At 48.4% G+C, this 20,365-nt stretch overlaps 8 protein-coding genes across 8 annotated transcripts; 4 read left to right on the top strand and 4 right to left on the bottom strand.

Moving 5' to 3' along the window:
- The first annotated feature begins 204 nt into the window (after positions 1-204).
- F4822DRAFT_240723 (BING4CT-domain-containing protein) lies at positions 205-2,234 on the top strand. Its single transcript, XM_051454292.1, has 2 exons — positions 205-995; positions 1,048-2,234. The coding sequence occupies exons 1-2, from the start codon at positions 303-305 to the stop codon at positions 2,017-2,019; spliced, it is 1,665 nt and encodes a 554-aa protein (XP_051314057.1). The 5' UTR covers positions 205-302; the 3' UTR covers positions 2,020-2,234.
- Positions 2,235-2,776: 542 nt separating this feature from the next.
- Positions 2,777-5,840, top strand: F4822DRAFT_240570 (root hair defective 3 GTP-binding protein). The gene is made up of 4 exons (XM_051454291.1): positions 2,777-3,077; positions 3,158-3,586; positions 3,647-5,397; positions 5,452-5,840. Exons 1-4 carry the CDS (start codon positions 2,986-2,988, stop codon positions 5,745-5,747), a joined length of 2,568 nt encoding a protein of 855 aa, XP_051314056.1. The 5' UTR covers positions 2,777-2,985; the 3' UTR covers positions 5,748-5,840.
- Positions 5,840-7,170, bottom strand: F4822DRAFT_240567 (ribonuclease H2 subunit A). Its single transcript, XM_051454290.1, has one exon. It carries the CDS (start codon positions 7,016-7,018, stop codon positions 5,933-5,935), a length of 1,086 nt encoding a protein of 361 aa, XP_051314055.1. The 5' UTR covers positions 7,019-7,170; the 3' UTR covers positions 5,840-5,932.
- Positions 7,171-7,177: 7 nt separating this feature from the next.
- Positions 7,178-10,262, top strand: F4822DRAFT_402354 (Mif2/CENP-C like-domain-containing protein). The gene is made up of 4 exons (XM_051458017.1): positions 7,178-7,631; positions 7,682-7,860; positions 7,930-9,579; positions 9,673-10,262. The coding sequence occupies exons 1-4, from the start codon at positions 7,546-7,548 to the stop codon at positions 9,777-9,779; spliced, it is 2,022 nt and encodes a 673-aa protein (XP_051314054.1). The 5' UTR covers positions 7,178-7,545; the 3' UTR covers positions 9,780-10,262.
- F4822DRAFT_402351 (RNA12 protein-domain-containing protein) lies at positions 10,263-13,398 on the bottom strand. Its single transcript, XM_051458016.1, has 2 exons — positions 12,902-13,398; positions 10,263-12,844 (listed from the first exon to the last, which is right to left on the bottom strand). The coding sequence occupies exons 1-2, from the start codon at positions 13,101-13,103 to the stop codon at positions 10,482-10,484; spliced, it is 2,565 nt and encodes an 854-aa protein (XP_051314053.1). The 5' UTR covers positions 13,104-13,398; the 3' UTR covers positions 10,263-10,481.
- On the top strand, positions 13,399-14,815 carry F4822DRAFT_402348 (uncharacterized protein). The gene has a single exon (XM_051458015.1). It carries the CDS (start codon positions 13,812-13,814, stop codon positions 14,604-14,606), a length of 795 nt encoding a protein of 264 aa, XP_051314052.1. The 5' UTR covers positions 13,399-13,811; the 3' UTR covers positions 14,607-14,815.
- Positions 14,816-14,880: 65 nt separating this feature from the next.
- On the bottom strand, positions 14,881-17,585 carry F4822DRAFT_402345 (heat shock 70 kDa protein). Its single transcript, XM_051458014.1, has 3 exons — positions 17,491-17,585; positions 17,317-17,415; positions 14,881-17,103 (listed from the first exon to the last, which is right to left on the bottom strand). Exon 3 carries the CDS (start codon positions 17,074-17,076, stop codon positions 15,121-15,123), a length of 1,956 nt encoding a protein of 651 aa, XP_051314051.1. The 5' UTR covers positions 17,077-17,103; positions 17,317-17,415; positions 17,491-17,585; the 3' UTR covers positions 14,881-15,120.
- Positions 17,586-18,384: 799 nt separating this feature from the next.
- Positions 18,385-20,331, bottom strand: F4822DRAFT_402341 (alpha/beta-hydrolase). The gene is made up of 6 exons (XM_051458013.1): positions 19,926-20,331; positions 19,824-19,866; positions 19,707-19,747; positions 19,451-19,602; positions 19,253-19,378; positions 18,385-19,182 (listed from the first exon to the last, which is right to left on the bottom strand). Exons 1-6 carry the CDS (start codon positions 19,987-19,989, stop codon positions 18,757-18,759), a joined length of 852 nt encoding a protein of 283 aa, XP_051314050.1. The 5' UTR covers positions 19,990-20,331; the 3' UTR covers positions 18,385-18,756.
- Between the last annotated feature and the right edge of the window lie 34 nt (positions 20,332-20,365).

Below are 20,365 nucleotides of genomic sequence, written 5' to 3'. Positions count from 1 at the left end.
TTTGGAGGGGCAGAGGGGCAATTAAGATAAGATTCCAATATTTCTTTTTAGCCCTTGTGGTTATCGTCGCTTATCGATCTCCTATCTGACCAATCAACTACTGATGCCCCACTAAAAAGTTCTTAGCGGGTCTTCTTATCGGCTTATCTTTTCCCTTGTCCTCCAGAAATTTTTGGTTTGAGAATGGCTGGATCGGCATTCACCGCGCAACCTGCCAATTACAATGTACTTTTGTATTATCCGCGTACAAATTTGAATTCGCTTCCTCGAGAGATAGCGACTTGGGGATACCGAAATCTAACATGGAGGTCGATACGATAGATGCGAAAAAGCCATCTGAAAAGAATTACGACAATGGCTCGCGTGTCGTAAAACGAGCGAGAACGGAACTTACCTCGAAAGAAGAGCGCGAGAGACGACGACGCTTAAAGGAAGCGCAAAGAGATTACGGCCGAGGGCGCAAGGTCAATATTCAAGGGATTAAAGACAAAAAACTGCGAAGCAATCTGAAGTCCCTCGAAAACAAGTACACGGATGCGACCGTGAAGGCGAAAGATGCCGAAATTCTTCTCGAGAACACCAGCGGATATTTAGAACCGGAGCATGAGTTGGAGAGGACTTATAAAGTACGACAAGACGAAATAGAAAATGAGGTCTCTACCGATTCGGCGAAGAAGCGATTTGAGCTAAAACTCGATCAACTCGGGCCCTATGTTTTCGAATATTCGCGGACGGGTCGAGAGTTGCTATTAGCAGGGCGCAGAGGTCATGTCGCTACCATGGATTGGCGCGAAGGAAAATTGGGATGCGAATTACAACTTGGCGAAACCGTTCGGGACGCGATATGGCTTCACAATAATCAGTTCTTCGCCGTGTCGCAGAAAAAGCACGTTTACATATACGACCGCCAAGGTGTTGAAGTACATTGTCTACGGAAACATCAAGAGGTCACACATATGGAATTCCTGCCGTACCATTTCTTGTTAGCGACTTTGGTGAGTCGGATCTACTCCTTTATGATTGGATGATCACTAACAATGCTGCCAGGGAATGTCTGGATATTTGAAGTATCAAGATGTATCTACCGGTCAACTCGTCACGGAAATACCTACAAAGCTCGGTGCTCCTGTCTCTCTTACCCAAAACCCTTACAACGCCGTTTTACATGCTGGCCACCAAAACGGGACTGTCACGTTATGGTCACCGAACTCCCCTGAGCCATTAGTGAAGCTGTTAGCTCACAAAGGCCCGGTGCGATCGCTCGCCGTTGATAGAGAAGGCCGATACATGGTATCAGCAGGACAGGATTGTAAGATGAATATATGGGATATAAGGATGTTTAGAGAGGTCAACAGTTACTTTACACGACAACCTGCTTCATCTCTCGCGATATCGGATCGGGGTCTTACTGCCGTTGGATGGGGAACAAAAACTACAATATGGAAGGGTCTTTACTCTAAACACGCCGCCGAACAAGAGAAAGTTCAAAGTCCATACATGACTTGGGGTGGCGAAGGCAAACGCATTGAACGGGTTCGTTGGTGTCCATTTGAGGATGTGCTAGGGTTAGGTCACGACGAGGGGTTTTCGTCGATCATTATACCTGGTGCGGGAGAACCCAACTTCGATGCGCTCGAAGTTAATCCATTTGAGACCGCCAAACAACGACAAGAGACTGAAGTCAAGTCGTTGTTGAACAAGTTGCAACCTGAGATGATTGCATTGGATCCTAACTTCATCGGAAACTTGGATTTACGTTCCGAGAAGCAGCGTCAAGCCGAGAAAGATCTAGACGCTAAACCTGTGGATATCGAAACGGAAATCAGAAATAGGGCCCGCGGAAAGAACAGTGCGTTGCGCAGGTACTTGAGAAAGCAGCGGTCTAAGAACATCATTGACGAGAAGAGACTGAAGGTTGAGGAACTCTGGAAGGAACAATTACAGCAGCGGGAGCAGAAGGCCAAAGACAAGGAAGTCGAACTTGGACCAGCTCTAGCAAGATTCGCCAGAAAGGAGTAACCAGAATCCAATAATAGTTAGAGGGCACCCAATCTAGCTGAGATGCGTCATCTTAATTTATTAGATACCTAATGACTTAATCGTTGGCGTTTCATGACTCTTAGGTCACTGGGTGCGACGAATGGAAATATCTACGTGGCCATATCGTAGAGGGTTTGTGCTGCACCTGTCGTTGAGGCAAAATGCTTGCGTTTACTATACTGCTAGGTAGATTGCTGATTTCGATATCGTATTTTGGGAAGACAGCACAACATGAATGATCTCGGTGTGAAGTAATTTATTGGGAGAAGAATTGCCGTGTGTTTATATTATAGAGTGCCTTGAGATGGAAACTTTTGGTTTTCTTCGGGAGTGCATTTTATTTATTCTCGTCTCGAATTTTTTCTTTGGATTGAGCTGGCAAAAGAGAGGAGAGAAGAGAAAGACCTATTATTGATCTGAGCCAACCGAATATACCCACCCCCTTTGAAGGAAAGAGAAAAGAGAACACCTAAAAGTTTTAATAGTTGCATACGCACGTGTTACTAAAACAGCTGACATCATTACACCTTGTTTCGGTGTCACCCTACCCTCCATTGGTGCATGTGACACTGGCAGAATGGCACTGTCAATGTTCGTTACAGCTGTCAGACTAGGCTATCGAATGAGAGTGGCCAACCCACCTAGGTTAGTACAGTTCCCCCAGAACAGGGATATCCCTGCCGCATCGAAATGTTATTTTCCTTACAAGCTTACCTATTCCTACTATTCCTACACAATTTATTAAAACTAGTCCTTTATTGTCCCTTACTATTCCTTGCTACTTGCTCTCGAGTCTCTTTGTAACTTTCGAATGTACTTGAAGCTCTGGGAGATGGCAACCCCTTGTCTAAACCTATAACTTGACACCGTTTTTTCCCTTCTCTTTAATAATTTGTAGATATCCAAATACTGATTGCTTCTTTTTTCCTTTCTAATAGCGTCGCCATGAACGGTCATTTCTCTGCAGTTGGCGATGCGCCAACAAAAGCTCACTATGAACATGGCATCCAAGTTATCGATGAGGACAAGGAGTTCAAGTAAGTAATTGCCCTCTTCCACTACATTTTCGCCGAGTTGTCCAACTGCGCGACCGCCTGCTAACCCCACGCGATCATAGTGGGAACATCAGCTCCTATTTACAAGCAACCGATGTTGCCGATGCTGGCTTCAACTATCATTTAATATCCGTTTTTGGTTCCCAGTCTACTGGTAAATCGACGCTCCTTAACTATCTCTTTGGTACCGAGTTCAACGTAATGTCGGAGACGGAACGACGTCAAACTACAAAAGGAATATGGATGTCCAAGAACAAAAGGGGTTCCATGGCCGACAATATCTTGGTCATGGATGTAGAAGGTACCGACGGCCGAGAGAGAGGCGAGGACCAAGATTTCGAAAGAAAGAGTGCATTATTTGCGCTAGCTACCAGCGAAGTGCTAATCGTTAATATATGGGAGCATCAGGTTGGTTTATACCAGGGGGCAAACATGGGACTACTAAAAACTGTCTTCGAAGTCAATTTGCAACTGTTCTTGAAGGATAAGCAGTAAGTTCCACGACAGATTCAACGGATAGTCTAGACTAAAGCTAACGTACCTGCGCTTAGATCCACTCCTCGATCTCTTCTATTTTTCGTCATCCGTGATCATATCGGCCACACACCGCTCTCCAACCTTCGAAATACCCTCATACAAGATCTTACTAAAATCTGGTCCTCGATCTCGAAACCTGCCGGTCTAGAAGGATCGCGCATAGAAGACTACTTCGACTTCGCTTTTGCTGCTTTGCCTCACAAGATCTTACAGCCGGACAAATTCGAGGTTGAAGTTAAAAGACTGGGTGGCAGGTTCGTTGCTGGAAGCAGGAACTCCAAGACTCAGTTAGAGCATGGTGAACAAGAGCTTGACGGTGGCGTTTTCCTACCCGAATACCACCGACGAATTCCGGCCGATGGATTCTCTCACTATGCTGAAGGTATTTGGGATCAGATTGTCAGCAACAAGGATCTCGATTTGCCTACACAGCAAGAACTCCTGGCCCAGTTCCGATGCGACGAGATATCCCGAGAAGTCCTGGTCACCTTCGATGATGCCATCGCCCCGTTGGAGGAAAGACAAGCAGATTCCGTTCGCAGTGGGAAGCCGATTGTTTTGCCAGACCTTGGTAAAACTGGTAATGCTACCCGAGAAAAATGCATCAAATCTTTCGAAACACAAGCTAGCCGATATCACAAAAAGGTTTACTCCGTCAAACGAGTCGAATTGGAAGGGAAAATCGACCAGCGTCTAAAGACATTGTACCAGGGCCAACTCTCCGCCGCTCACAAGGCTGGTGTAACCTCTTTTAGCGACGCTGTGTCTGGCGCTGTTAAAGCAGGTCAGAAGTCTGGAGGTGCCTACGAGTTCGCTGAAATCGTAGACAAGGAGAAGACCAAAACCTTGGAGAATTTCAGAAAAGAGGCCCAGAGCCTGTTGATCCCTGGTGTTGCGTGGTCGAATTTTAAATCCCAATATACTCTCTTCGAGAAGGAACTCGATGAACACAGTGCCCGGTTGCGGAAAGACGAGATCCGAAGATTGGCAACTCGCGTTGAGCGGAGAGTCAAAGCTCGCCTTGGTGAATTAGTTGGGCTTGAATTCAACAAACTCGGATCGGGAAGAGGAGGATCTGGTGCTCCTGAAGATGGTGAAAAGCCTCCTACCGAAAAGGATCTCTGGGATCGCATCTGGAGCGTCTTTATTTCTGTTGTTAAGGAGGCCGAGGGTCGCTTTACCGACAGAGCTAAGAGTTTCGAAGCGAGTGAAGAAGAAGTCGAGGTTGGACTGTGGCGTCTCCGACGGAAGAGCTGGATTGCTCTTCGAGAGAAAATTGAGGAGGAAGTAATGGAGGGCAATATTCTTCTCAAGCTTCGAGAAAACTTCGAAGACAAATTCCGATACGATGAGGCGGGTGTGCCACGCATATGGCGGCCGGCTGATGATATCGAGGGAATCTACACTCGTGCTCGGGAATCGACGCTGACACTCATCCCGCTTTTGTCGAGGTTTAGGCTTTCCACCACCGTTGCCCCGCCAGATTTGCCAGAATTCATCGGTCCGCAACCTCCTGGGGCGGAGCCGGAGGATGAAGATGACCTTACACCAATCGGAGGCGTCGATGATGAAGATGGAAAGAGTCTCGAGGAAGAGATGACCGTCTTGAGCGAGAGCAAGCGTCAAGATTTGGTGGTTAGGTTTAAGAAAACAGCCGACGGTGTCTACGTGGAAGCTAAGCGAAGTGCTATCGGCGGTATCAAACAAGTGCCCTTGGGTTTCTACGCATTGTTGCTAGCGTTGGGGTGGAACGAAGCTCTGACAGGTAAGACTGACCTTCATCGTGCAAAACAATTATCGATTTACTAACCCTTATTAGTTATACGCAACCCGATCCTATTCCTACTGCTCATCATTATTGTTTCTGGGTTCTATATTCTTCATAGACTTAACCTATTAAGCTCAGTACTGCAGATGAGCACCGCAGCCTGGAACCAGGGTGTGGACATCGGCAAGCAACACCTTCGAGAATTTCTCGAGAACAACGAAACCGCGAGAACGGCGATAGGCATGCCCGGCCGCGATAGCGACTCGATCAGCCTAAACACGCTAGACAGCCAGGGAAGGAGGGTTTCGCCCGCGCCCTCGAGACTTGATGACGATAACGATGATTAATAGGGATTTCATGGTATTCATTAAAAAATGGCATCGAGGGCCAGGATATAGTGTGAAGATATACATTTCTTGTGGTGGACAAACTCCTTAATCCAAAATAGAATATTTATGTATCATTTGTACCATCCTACTTAAAACGCCGTAGCCCATGCTCATGCAAATAGATTTTATATCAGATCGTTCCATTAAAACGCCTCTAAGCCTGCCGGTGCTCCAAACCATGTCCCTAATTCGTCAGCGTCTTTGTCTTTATTACTGTCCGCGAAGTAATCGGTAAGTCGGCTATTCTCATCATCGTCATCGACCGGCCACTCGACCTTGACCCCGCCCTTCGCTTCTAACATGTCTTTTGCTGTACCCCAACTAAACCGACACTCTGGGCCCCAGCCGAAAACCGGGTGCATGTTCCGCCGTAACCAAGCTACGCATCGGGCATCGGACGGGTATCCAGAGCCCCAACTTGCCTCTTCCTCTTCCCCATCCTGCATCTCCACATCCTCGTCTTTACTTGGGTTCTTCAACCCTGCGGCCGCCCTAGCTTCATACAAGACTTCAAGCGCAGCGTCTCGCGTGACCTTGGCGCATACACTCGCCGCACTGACACACGGGTACAAGCTATCAGCCTTTTTGGCAACAGTGATCTGCGTCGTAGGAAACACACGCGCAAGTTTCGCCTGGTAAGTAACAGGCGGACCAACGGTATCGACGTAAATCTCTTTTACATTCACACCCCTCGCGAAAACACCCTTAATCAGAGTTACAGTAGCATCGAAAGCTTGCGCATTCAAATTGTAAGCGGCGGATGTAGAGGGTCGGAGCATATTCGCTCCGATATCCCGCGCGGAGAGACAGGATACTGCCCATCCGCAGGAGAGTGATAGGTCGGTTGAGGACGTGCAGAGGGATTGCATTAGGGAGGAGCGGACGGCGGGGGTTAGGACTTTGGAGTCGTCGAAGTGGTGGGTTTGTTTTAGGAGGGGGTCGGAAAGGGTTAAGGGTAGGTAGAATACCCCGTAGACCATGGGGCCCAGGACGGGCCCGCGGCCGGCTTCGTCTACGCCTAGGACGCAGGGCTCGCCGGCGGGTTGGGGGGATGGGTCGGTTGTGGAATCGGATGAGGGTTTGGGGAGGAGAGAGGTTGGAACGGGGGAGAAGTGGGTGTAGGTTTCGCCGGCGAGGGTGGCGTCTCGGTGGATTGATGGCGGGACGAATACGTCGTCTGCGGGTGTCTCGAGGGCGATGTTGCCTTCGTCCATTTGTGAATCTTCCATGTTGGTAGGTAGGGGATTGGGTTCGAAGGTGATGTTCTTTCGTTATTGTGCCTGTTATTTCTAGAAATAAAGGGTACTGTCGTGACTACATGCACATGTACAAGTCTTTGAGTGAAGAATAGAGAAATTGAATGCACCAATGAAATAATGGAAGTGATGGCCTAGGTAAGTTTGTATAGTTAGACGCGTGCTGCTAAGTCAAGCGCGTTTCAGCCAATTAAAATGGCGGTATAGCAGATATGCCCCATAATATTTCGTTCGAACGTGCAGAAAATCAATTGGTAACAACACCTAGACCAGGGAAAGTACACACCTGATTCGAGAAAGTAAACATCACCATTTCTTTTCCCCGCCCAAGTTAAATCCTATTCTTTTTACAACTTCCACGCGTTTTTCAATTTTCTAAATGCGACCTTCGTCGTCGTCAATGATTTCTACTCAATTTCGCATGGATATTTAAGAAATTGGTCGATTGCATTCCCAGAGATCGCGCTGCTACTACCGACACCGATACCGAATAGGCCAATATGCCGCCTAAACAATCGTCGCAAAGGCGCATGACCCAGTCGCAGTCGCAAAATGAACAAGTTTATGATCTAGGTGTACACGGAAGGTATTCATAAATGTGATCGCGCAAGGTAGACTAAAACTGACGAATACTAGAAAAACCGGTCTCACCTTACCAGAGCGCCAGCGTGACGAACACGGTTTCGAGGACCACAGTGGTCTATTCTCTTCCCCCGAAAAAGATGTAAATAATCCCACTGCCAATGGGACGAATGGTGTCAATGGACGACATCATGAAGATTCGGATGGGGAGCAAGATATGGAGATCGATGATGGTATGCCATGCCCTACAAAGTATAATCATGAATTTACGCTTGTTTTTACTCACCGATCCCCCTAAATAGAGTCTCAAATAGGACCAGCTACTGCTATGAAACAGCAGCGCCAAACTCATCGACCTTCATTACCGCGCGCACGATCTCCCATAAAAACACATCTTCAATCTCCAGCACGCCAAAATCCGTACCTCGGTCCCACGTCTTCACCTGCCCGTGGATCTATTGTCACCGCACGCGAACGCGAAGCCCCAAAGACGGTGAACCGTAGACTTGATTTCTCCCAAGGCTCCCAAAGTAGAGGGAAGCCTCAGGCCAACGGGGTTTCGAAAGTTAATGGTACCAAAGGTCGAAATGGGAAGCTCACTAACGGTCGTGCCCGTTCGAGCGAATCTGATGACGAGGAGGCTATTATGCGAGGCATGCGAAACCGACGCCAGGAAGAGCCAGAAGAGGAAGATGAAGAAGACCCGGAAGAAGCAGCCGAAGGCGAAGAGGAATCAATGCAGATCATCGATGCCGGTAACGACGACTTCGATGATGTACCCGGCCGAGACGAGTCCCCCGTAGCGCCCGAGCCGGAGCCGGAGGAAGAAGAGGAAGAGCAAATCCAACAGGCAAAATCTTCTCAGCAGCCTAAGAAGCGCAGAGGTCGCAAGCCAAAGTCACCCGTCGCACAGGAAGAGGAAGAACCTTCGATAGTAGAGCCTTCGCCTGCACAAGCTAAAGCCGGAGGCGACCCTTCCAAAAAGAAGCAACGAGGACGACCTGGGAAGGCTGCTCAACCGGCGGAAGAGCCCGAACCTCCGAAACCTTCCAAACGTAGGAGATCTGGAAGGAATTCTGGAAGTAGCGCGAATGAGGGACAAGAAGAACAAGAGGAAGAAGACAATGTGGCGAATGAAAAGGAAACAAAGCGTCAACGAACCGAGAAAAAGGGGACTAAGGCATCGTCGAAACCAATAATGGAAACAAAGGAAAAGACGAAGCCCGGTCGCAAGAGAAAATCCTCTGGAGTCGGCGTCGACGAACCTATTGTTCAACGTGGTCCTCCTCTTCCTAAAGGTCGTGGATTGGTTGCTTTACGAAGAGAAGAAGACGACGATATCATGCGAGTCACACGATCAGGCCGGCATTCTTACAAACCCTTGGAGTTCTGGAAGGGCGAACACGTTATATACGATGAAGCGAGACAGGAGATTTTCGATGACAAAGACCGGCGGTTCATGATGCCGGCCGTGAAGGGTGTCATGCGCGTCGCGGACGATTACAGACTACCGAAACGCCGTCGCGGGCGTCCTGCGAAAAAATCTAGTAGAGGTTCATATCCATCAGTCGTTTACGAGAGAGAGAGAGAAACGATAGAGCGGGACCCATGGGAATCCGACCCTGGCCGAATTGCGGGCGAATGTCTCTACTGGCGAGGAGAACAGCCACAGGAAGGGGATGAGCTCGAGATTGTAGAAGAGGAATTAGCGATCTCCGAAGCTGCGATCCAACTTAAGGATATTAAAGATGCGACGTTCAAATTTGCGAAAACGTTGACGATGCCGTTCTTCGGATCGGGGATCGTCGATATGCCGCCTGGCTCCGAGAAGCGCACTAAAAACTCGAGGAAGATGCAGATGGTCTTTTTCGTGCATACGGGAAGTGTGGATGTTGTGGTAGCACAAACGGAGTTTAGGATCGGCAAGGGGGGTATGTGGTTTGTTCCGAGAGGTATGTTTGATTGATTTCCTTAGGCGATTATGTTTCTTGTATTATTTGTCGGTGGGCTGTAGTTCTAAGAGTACTAACATTCATTTTCTACAGGAAATCACTATAGTATAACAAATAATACCGACAATCCCGCACGCATTTTCTTCGCGCAGGGCTGCGAGATGGCAGCGCCGGTTGACGATGAAGGACCGCAGGAATAGGCTTATGGCTACCTATCGTCTTAGTACAACACATATTTCCTTTCTCTCGCTCTACGTCGTTACGAAATGCAAGAGGGGAATTATTAAATAGAGCTGGACAGCATTTTTCTTTTTTTGTTTCAGTTTATTTGCTTTTGAAATCCAATCGGACCTGGCACGGTGCACGGCTTGAAATATTCTTCGCTGTAGGACTGGCTGGACTTGTTATGTGTCTCGGATAAGGGGCGGCATTGCATCATTCATATCCATATTCGTCTTCACCCACCTATACATACCGCTACTTCGATTCCCGTGCTTCCACCCCCTCTTCGTGGTGTCTTCGCGGAGTTTCATGGGGTCCGGTTTCATTTTACGTGTACCTATTCGTTATGCTGGAAGGGGAATTTCCCGCGTCTCGCTTGATGGGTGGGCGGGCTGGTGGATGATGGTTTAGAGATAATTGGCCGTTCGTGCTTGTGATACCAAATTAAAAGTCATTTTCATCTGTTCTAACAATTCGTTCTATTTCCAGGTCCGTTTTCCTGTGATAGTTGAGTTTACAAGGCCTCGGTCAATTTCAATGTGATATGTGATCGAAGACATTTTATACATCTAGATATCTAGCTAATGAGTTGGGTATCGAAGTCATGCCCCTATGTGCCTCCAAATACCCTCCACTTCATATATACAAGTCCAACTCATCCCTCATAATACCAATCCTTCCTAATACTCACTACCTAAAACCCCCTTCAGCACACCGATCTCCTTCTCATACCCCTCAACCTTCTTCTGCGCACTCTCAATCTTACCCAATAAATACGCCGTCCTACCCGCCATCTGCGAAGGTTGTTTCGGCAAACCACCCAATAACGCGAGTTCAGCCTCTGCTTTATCTATATTCTTCCCCTCAGCCTTCGCCAACTCAGTCAAAACCGCGATATCCATCTTAGCGGAAAGTACTTTATCCTGCGCCAGCAATCTAAACGCAGCCTGGTACACCGGCCTTCCAGCCGCGATCTGCGCCGGTCGACCCCCGAGTCCCGATTTTACCGTCACGAGTTCCGCATTCGCGAGACCTTCAAGTGCGGCTTCGCCATCGGGGGCTGTGATGGATGAAGAGAATGCGCCGTGGAGGAGGACTTCGTTGTAGCGTAAAGCTTCGGTGGCGGAGAGGGACTTGATGAGGTACCATGCTTGTTCCGCGGACCAGCGGTGTTCGCCGTCGCCGGTCGAGCGGCCGGGGAGGAGGAACATTTTTAGGATTTCGGAGGCGGATTGTGCTGTTATTTCTTCGACGGCTTGTTTTGGGTTCTGGCCGGCTTTGAGGCGGCGGGCTAGGAATTCTAGGTCTGTTAGACGACCGCCGAGGGTGCCGATACATTCGTCGAGTTCGGAAAGGTCGGGGAGAGCCGGGGGTTGTGGTTGTTTCTCAGTGCTGTCGGTGCTGTCGTCGTCTGTGGGTTCGGGCTGCGGTTGTTCGTCGTGAGTGCTGATGTGACTTAGAATAAAGCGTTTGGCTACGTCAGGTGAGAGATCGCCAAGGGCGGCTTGACGGAAGATTCGGTCTGGTAGCGACTTGGATAGGGATTTTGAGTACGATGAATCGTCAGTTAGGAAAATGACGTGGGCAACGTTGTTTTGTACTAAAGCGGCAGCCCATTCAGCAACCTTGTCGTAGACGATAGTGTTGGCGTCACCCTTGTGTAGGAAGTTGTCAATAACCACGACAGGCCTTCTCTCAGGGTGCGCCTCTAAATAAGCGTCAACAGGAAGAGATGCATCCGAGTCTGTCTTGTTACGGTTCGAGACACCGATCTCCGTGAGAGCACCAGCTGTTGTCTGAAGGATCTTCTGAAGTTGTGATTCCAAAGTCTCAGAGAAGCCTGCTTTTACGCCAGTAGTACTCTGGACGGCTAAATCGGCCATACTGCTGAGGCTGTTCGCGTACGAGAAGATAGGGCGGTAGCCGACAGCAGACGCCATCTTCTTGATTGTTGCCGATTCACCCCTAGCTTCTACTATGGGCTTGCAGTCGATGACCAGCACATTGCTTCTTCCTTTTAGAGCTTGTTCCATTACCAGCTCCTTCTTACCGGAGCCGCGGGGTCCTTGGATGACAATGAAAGTCTCGGCAGTTTCCATCAGCCATTTCTGAATCTGATCAATAAGGTCCTTTCGATGAGTCCAAACCGCATCTAACCCCGCCTGATCACCCTTCTCACGCCGGAATGACAAAATGTCGGAGGTTTGTTTCCGCAGCCATCTGTAAAGTCTGCTATTACTAAGGCGGAATTTACGCGTGACATGTGCTTTGACGAAGAAGGATCGGATAGGATCGAATATGATAACGGTAAGACCGGTTAGCAACGCAACCAGAATAGGTATGACAATTCTAGGATGGTTTGTCATCCACTCCCAAATTCGATGTGGTTTCGCTCGTTGTTCATAAGACATTCGAAGTCTAGTTCCTAACTTGCCGCCACCAAGCTCTTCTGGTACAACGAAACCGTGCAAGCAATTCCGTACTAAGATAGCGTCTCTCACATACGCAAAGTCGACATAGGCGAACTTTGGGAGGACCTTAGAGTCCCAGGGCTGTGAGGTGATCTCGGCAATTTTGCCATATCGACGAAATAAGCTGTATAGGGTCTCTTGGGATAACTCGACAGCTTCCTCGCCAGGATTTTTAGGGACGAATTCTACTCGTAATCTATCCTTGGGAAATCTGTGTAAGTCTTCTAGCCAAGGAATGCCTTGAACTAGCCCAGCCTGAACTCCTCTCCAAGGACTAAAGAATGGCTTCACAGGCTTCTCTTCCAAAGACTTCAAGACACTGCTTTCTATTTCTTTAGCGGGAACGTTAGCGGGATAGGTGAATTTCACAAAAGCTCCTCCATCTTTAAGACGAGGGAGGATTTCTGTAACTTTGACTGGAGCAGATTGAGGAATAGCACGCTTGACCATGTTAATTGGGTCTAGAGCACCTAATGTCGAGTTCTCAAATCGCTTCATTAACTCGGAAAGGTCTCGATCGGGACTGCTCCATGGTGCTCGCAGTAAACCAGAAAGCTTGAGAGGGAATAAATCTATACCATGGTTAGCTTTCTCTCAAGCTAGAGTTGCCGTAGGTTAAGCAGCCATACTGTCTATCCATAGAATAGATTCATTAGGAGCTGCGTCTATATGACCAGTCTTCCCGTCTCCCGTCGTGGTGCTTTCCCAAGCTCTCTGTGTTAGCCTCCATCGTGGCTGATATCGTGAAGCAGGGAGGGGTCGTGGGAACGAGCTTGGAGCTCTCAACCCAGGCAAGCTCCTGGGGCCGAAGCTTGCGTATCGTGGGATCATCGTCTAGGAAATTTGAAGCTCATCCCCATGCTTGATTTTTCGTGAGAAGCTACGGAAAATTTATCGCAAATACTTGTATTTTGAATATAAATGTTGATTTTTAGTGCTTTTTAGTTCAACACATGCATCAAGTTTCCTTCTGGAGCCGATGAGGTCATCGCCAGCGAATTGCCAAGAACTGAATTTGGTACCTAATAAGTACCTAAAAGTTAAGCCACAAGTGCTATAGAGCGCTATGCCACAGCGGGTCGGTAGCGTACTCAAGCCACGATGTTCTCTTCTGACGGAAAGAGCTTCAATTTTGAAGAATTAAAAAATTGGAAGCGGCCAGTTGCAGACGAAAAGAAATAATATCAAAATACTTAGTTACACGGAAATCCTGCCAATTAAGTTTAACCCGCATGTACTATCGGACCATTTCCTCCAGCTCTCTATCGTACCACCAACGTGCGCCGTAATCAGCAACTTTACTATTGGTCGACAGGGAATTCTGTAACCTTCAGGGCGAGTCGATCACGAGAGCGAGTGCTACAATTGCTACACCCCGCGTCAATCCCCCGCATAACCCATTACCGTCCCTGTCCGAGTTGTTTATATCCCGCGATATAACTCCGCTAGCCATCGAGAACTCCCCTTTCCAATTGTTCGAATACAGACACCTACGAATACTCCTACTATTATCTTGAATTGAACTTCACAAACAGCACAATGGGTTGGTTATGGTCAACTCCCTCCCCTCCCCCAAAGGGACCGAATCCTAACTCCAACACTCCTGAAGAAACCAACAAACCCACCCCCAAACCCGAATCCGACTATGGCGACCCCGAAATAGCCAAATTCATGGCCCAGATCCAAGCAGAATTCGGAAGCAGCAACAGCGACACCAAACCCGCCGAACCACCTCAATCCTCCGAGCCCGAGAAAAAGACCACAACATCAATACCAACATACAATCCCTCCACCACCTCCTCACGCTCCTGGTCCCGATCCCTCTGGGGCCCCGCCTCCAAAACCGCCCCTCCGCCACCCGCTCCAACCACAAAATACATCTCCAACCCGTCCCGCGAAGCCATAACCCGCGAGCGTCTAGACCCAATCTCCGAATCCCTCCTCCCGACAACAATGTCCTGCCGCTCGGCCTTCGACGCCGCCTTCCACTGCAACTCTATAGGCGGACAATGGACGTCCGTATACCGAGCCGGTGAAGTCCGTTCGTGTTCCGAACACTGGGATGATTTCTGGTTCTGCATGCGCACGCGTACCTTATCTTCTCCGCAGAAGGAGGACGCTATAAAGGATCATTATAGAAAGAAGGAGTATGAGAAATACTTTGCTCCGGGACGTCCTAGTAGTGAGGATGTGTGGGAGGCGCGGACGGAAAGGGTAGACCCTGGGACGACGTTTACGGAGAGGTTGGATTTACCGGATATGAGTGATGAGGAGTGGAGGAAGATGGAGTTAGAGAGGTGGCGGAGGGCTAGGGAGGCGCAGAAGAAAGATTAGAAGAGGCATCATGGGATACGATAGGATAAGGTTGTATCATTACTATTAATGTGTATGAATTGAGTCAAATTAAGGACTATGACAATACATGAATTGTCTATCTATGAGTGCCACGGCGTCGTGATAGTTTGTAACTATGTGTGTACCACAAGATCAACGTATACACCCTATTCAAACTTAAATACTCCATCACCAAGAAACACATTAAATGATCAAATGCATGTTATAATCTACACAGTTAAGAGTCACAAGTCACAAGTCACATCGCAAAAGACAAGATCAGATTATTTCATAATTAACTTCATTGCTTCGTAGTAGGATTAATCCCCTAGAATACATTCCATGCAAGTCATGAGCCGCGCAACTTTTGCCCTGTATCGTTCATTACCAGTAAAAATCTAGTAGTGCAAACCCTGGAAAATCCGTGACCGCCGCGCGACGATTCAATACACCGCGGGAAAAACGCCGGGAGAATAAATTAGAGGAAAAACAGATATCATGAAGAATAAACCCTTTAGTCGACCTCCTCAACGGTGGGGCCGTCATCACCACCGGCACCAGGGGCGCCAGCACCGGGGAAGCCACCAGCGCCGGGAGCGCCAGGCATGCCACCGGGCATACCACCAGCACCACCGGATCCGTAGAACTTCATCATGATGGGGTTGGCAATACCCTCCAACTCCTTCTGCTTCTCTTCGTACTCCTCGCGGGTGGCTTGTTGGTTCTCGTCGAGCCAAGAGACAACCTTGTCAATCTCGGTCTTCAACTTCTCCTTGTCACCAGCGTCAAGCTTCTCATCGACCTTGGAGTCGGAGAGGGTGTTTCGGAGAGAGTAGGCGTAAGACTCAAGACCGTTCTTGGCACCAATACGGCGACCCTCAGCCTCATCTTCCTCCTTGTACTTCTCAGCTTCAGAGAGCATACGCTCAATCTCCTCCTTGGATAGACGTCCCTTGTCGTTGGTGATGACAATCTTGTTGGACTTTCCAGTGCCCTTCTCAACAGCGGAGACGTTCATGATACCGTTGGCATCAAGATCGAAGGTGACCTCGATTTGAGGGACACCACGGGGTGCAGGGGGGATACCGGTGAGCTCGAACTTGCCCATAAGGTTGTTGTCCTTGGTGCGTTGACGCTCACCCTCGTAGACTTGGATAAGCACACCAGGCTGGTTGTCGGAGAAGGTGGAGAAGACCTCGGACTTCTTGGTGGGGATAGTGGTGTTGCGGGGGATAAGCTTGGTCATCATACCACCAGCAGTCTCGATACCGAGAGATAGTGGGGCGACGTCGAGAAGAAGAATCTCGTTGGTCGACTTGGAGCTAGTGTCTCCAGAAAGGATAGCAGCCTGGACGGCAGCACCGTAGGCAACAGCCTCATCGGGGTTGATAGATTTGTTGGGCTCCTTTCCGTTGAAGTAGTCGGTGATGAGCTTCTGAACACGGGGGATACGAGTAGAACCTCCGACGAGGACGATCTCGTGGACCTGGGACTTGTCGATCTTGGCGTCAGCAAGGACACGGTCGACAGGCTGGATAGTGGATCGGAAGAGGTCCTGGCAAAGCTCCTCGAATCGAGCACGGGTGATAGATGTGTAGAAGTCGATACCCTCGAAGAGCGAGTCAATCTCGATGGAGGTCTGGGCGGAAGATGAGAGAGTACGTTTGGCACGCTCACAGGCGGTTCGGAGACGACGTAGAGCACGAGCGTTGGTGGACAGATCCTTCTTGTGCTTACGCTTGAACTCGTTGACGAAGTGGTTAACTAGTCGGTTGTCGAAGTCCTCACCACCCAAGTGAGTGTCACCAGCAGTAGACTTGACCTCGAAGATACCCTCCTCAATGGTTAGGAGAGAGACATCGAAGGTACCACCACCGAGATCGAAGATGAGAACGTTGCGCTCACCCTCAGCCTTCTTGTCAAGACCGTAAGCGATGGCAGCAGCCGTGGGCTCGTTGATGATTCGGAGGACGTTAAGGCCAGCGATGAGGCCAGCATCCTTGGTAGCTTGTCGCTGAGAGTCGTTGAAGTACGCAGGGACGGTAATGACAGCGTTAGTGACAGTACCGCCTAGGTACGACTCGGCAGTCTCTCGCATCTTGGTGAGGACCATGGAAGAGACTTCCTCGGGGGTGAATTGCTTGTTCTCGCCCTTGTACTCAACCTCGACAATAGGCTTTCCATTCTTCTCGATGATCTTGAAGGGGAAGTGCTTCATGTCAGCCTGGACCTCGGGGTCGGTGAACTTGCGACCGATCAAACGCTTGGCGTCGAAAACGGTGTTGTGGGGGTTCATGGCGACCTGGTTCTTGGCGGCATCACCGATCAGACGTTCCGTGTCCGTGAAAGCCACGAACGACGGTGTGGTTCGGTTACCTTGGTCATTGGCAATAATTTCGATTCGGTCGTCTCGGAAGACACCGACACACGAGTAGGTCGTGCCCAAGTCAATTCCGACTGCGGCAACCATTGTGAAAAGCGGTTGTGAATTAATTGACTTCTATGTGTCAGACAATAGTAGTAGAGGTGGGGTAATGAAGAAAAAATGTATTGTGTAATGTATGAAGGATGTGAAAAACACAACGAATTCTTGTACCCAAATGGGGCGGGTATCTTAAATTATTTATGTGTGTGTTTATTCGTAGTTGGTCTCAGAATGTTGTTGATGATTAGAGAAAAGATGGGAAGGGAAATGTTGTTCGGGACTCACTCTGAAGTTTATACAACCAGATGTGGAAGCTATGGTGGGGCCAAGGAATCTTCTCGAATTGCTAGAAATCGGTACCCGCTTCTGGTACTTTCCGCCTAACTGTTGTGATAGAACAATTTCTTAGCTTCCTGAATTTAATAGAACAAGCTAGAGATAAAAAGTAGGTTTTAGTACCAAAGATAACGTATTACGCCACTGTTGTGCTTTCCTTACTCGAAAACTAAGGAAATTTCTTGAATTGTTGTAGCAACTTAGGTACTGTTTCCAAAGTTCTCTCTAAGAAAAAAAAATTTGGGATGATGGTAACTATTCGAAAAGTCTCCATAGTAACAACCTTGTAAGGTACGTACCATTCTTGACATACCTGAGGCTACTGCAAGCACATTCGTACCTTCCCTACCCTACCCCGCCATGCTCATCATTGCAAACTTGTACTGACATCACCGCCCACTTACTCATTTTGTGCGCCGTACCTACCTTGGTTGCCCGGCCTAATCAGCCCGCCAAGGCCCACCAAAAAATAATGGAAGAGAATTTTTTCTAATATTTTTCACTAGAGGCGCCTACCTCATGGTAAGTACCATAACATACAATTTATTAGTACAAGTACATGGCGTCCTTTTAACATCAGGAATTAGGCAGTAGTTCCATCCATTGTTGAGGCAACCTCCCTCAATATTCTAACACCTTCGCCCTCCTACTTTTCCGCCTTGTTGCCTGGCTGCAAACACAGGAAGGATCAATACATGAGATGGATGGATCAGAGTAAGCGCCCATCGAATTAGGGGTTGGCAACTACAACCATCCAGCCATTACAATGCAATTCTAGAAGATTCAAACTAGCACATGTATCCTTTGGTTATGCTTATTTTTGGGACTCGAACTTAATCGCATTCAGAAGAAACATACAAAGGTTTAGTTCAAACAAGGCAACAGTAGCGAGCGGAAGCAGGAGCAGTAGGCAGTAACAGCCTTGTATTACCCCGTATTCCCCAAGTTAACCTCGCAGCCAGTCAAGTCCTAGAAAAATCTGCAAAATATATTAATTCTTAACAATTCACGCATACACTTCAATGTGACCAATTATTCCTTTTGTATCTCGCTAATTCGAAAGAGAGGAATATTTCGATGGCGTATATTTGATATGTACCCAAGTATCTACAAAACAGACCGGAAACGTTTATGGGCGGCTGCATGTCTCACATTCGATTACGATGCAGACAATTTTCGAGCCAACACCTAATCTGCCGATGCTATAATCCCTTGTTTTTATTTATATATCTACACCTATGAGGCCTTTCTATTTCAAATCCCTCGAGCCCGTTGATGGAGATATGTCAGAGAGGCAAGTGTTGATGTCAACAACACCAATAAATGTTTCTCATCGAAGTTCTGCGTCGCTCTATAGGGTTTCAATAACCTACCTAGGTATGTAGGTAATTAACAAAAGTGCTCAACCTTCTCAGGCGTAGCATCCTTCGGCCCTAGATCCGTCTTCAGGACACGATTGAACAACTCGACCAACACCTCGAAGCAGATCTTCGTGATAGCCGGATCATACCGTCCCTTACTCAACTCGTCACGAATGAACGCATGCTGCGCCCAAGCGAACTCGTAGAAGCTAAACGCAGTCCCCGAGCTTCTCAACTTCTGCCTGATCAGATCGCGGCCCTCATCTGGGACGTGCGTATCCTTGATGCCGAAAATCATAGCCACCTCGCCCTTAATTTCCCCGAGCCTATCGATCGTGTGGGTGCTATTCTCCGGACCCTGTACCGAGGTGTCGGCGGCAGTATACGGGCCCAGCGTGCGGGAGTGGACGTCTGTCGCGAAGTAGGATACACCCGCACTTATCCGCGGGTCCAACTACGGCGATTCATCATCAGTAAGGGAGGTATAATAATAATAATAATTAGAAGAAGGATGCCGCACGTACAGTGGCTCGTAGAGCAAGATGACCCCCCAAACACATTCCAGTAGTGCCTATCCGACCATTACACGTCGGGAGGCTAAGAAGGTAATCGACGGCCTTGCGAGAGTCCGCATCGTACGATTGGAGAGTCTAGAACACATATTTGCGTCAGCTGTCGGCTATTCCGTTGGTTAATTCATGATAGAAAGTGATTTAACATACCTTCGTTATCTTCAACTCGTTTCCCTTGTCGGTACCCGGGACATCGTATGGTAACGCTTCTGGCCCAATGAAGTCATGGTATGACGAAGGAGCTGCGACTATGTAGCCATGCCCTGCGATTTGGCGCGCGAATCGCGCAACTGGACCGGTTACTATCGATCAAAATCTCCCAGTCAGCAAGCTGCATATATCATGTAGTCGTCGTTGACATTTTTTTCTTTGGCTAATCGCACGAATGGAGTTGGTGAGATGGTACCTTGATAGATCTCACTGAATAGAACGATGCCAGGGAATCGACTGCCAACACATCAGTAAGCCAATTCTTGAATAGGCATCTTGCAGAATTAAGAAGTAGAATAAATCAAGATCATACGCGTTTGGATATTGCGAGATGGTGGGATGGAAGGCGAAAATTCCTGCCCAACGTTAGCGCCTTGGACTATAGGTTGCAACTCGTCGGGGTCCTTCTCCTCACTCATAGACGTCTCCTTCCCATCCACATTCGTTTGGACATCGACGTGACTTTCGTTGACGAGCATCTTGATCGGATATATCTTCTACCAACTATAAGATACGAAATGAGTTGCAGAACTTGTTAGCCCGTCTTTGAAGTGGGATAGATGTCCGATATATTAGACCCCGCGCCGGAGTGGTGGAACCACAAATGCGGGGACGAGATTGGAGCTCCAAGAATGACGGCCCCGGACATGAATCGGCGATGTTGACGGATCTCGAATTGGAGATTCATTGACATATCGAATGATCTTAATATGCGGCTAATGTTATTCGTGAGGGGGTGGTAGGGCGTCGCAAACCTAGCCATAAGTATCAAATGCCTACCTCGAGATATAGCATCGTATATATTACCCATATATTCACATAACTATTATAAATGATGGGGTACTTCTAACCTCG

Source organism: Hypoxylon trugodes (genome assembly GCF_022578975.1).
Source record: "Hypoxylon trugodes strain CBS 135444 unplaced genomic scaffold F4822scaffold_5, whole genome shotgun sequence".
NCBI lineage: Eukaryota > Fungi > Ascomycota > Sordariomycetes > Xylariales > Hypoxylaceae > Hypoxylon > Hypoxylon trugodes.
Note: the sequence above shows the minus strand (reverse complement) of the source record. Positions and strands in the feature narration are given on the sequence as shown.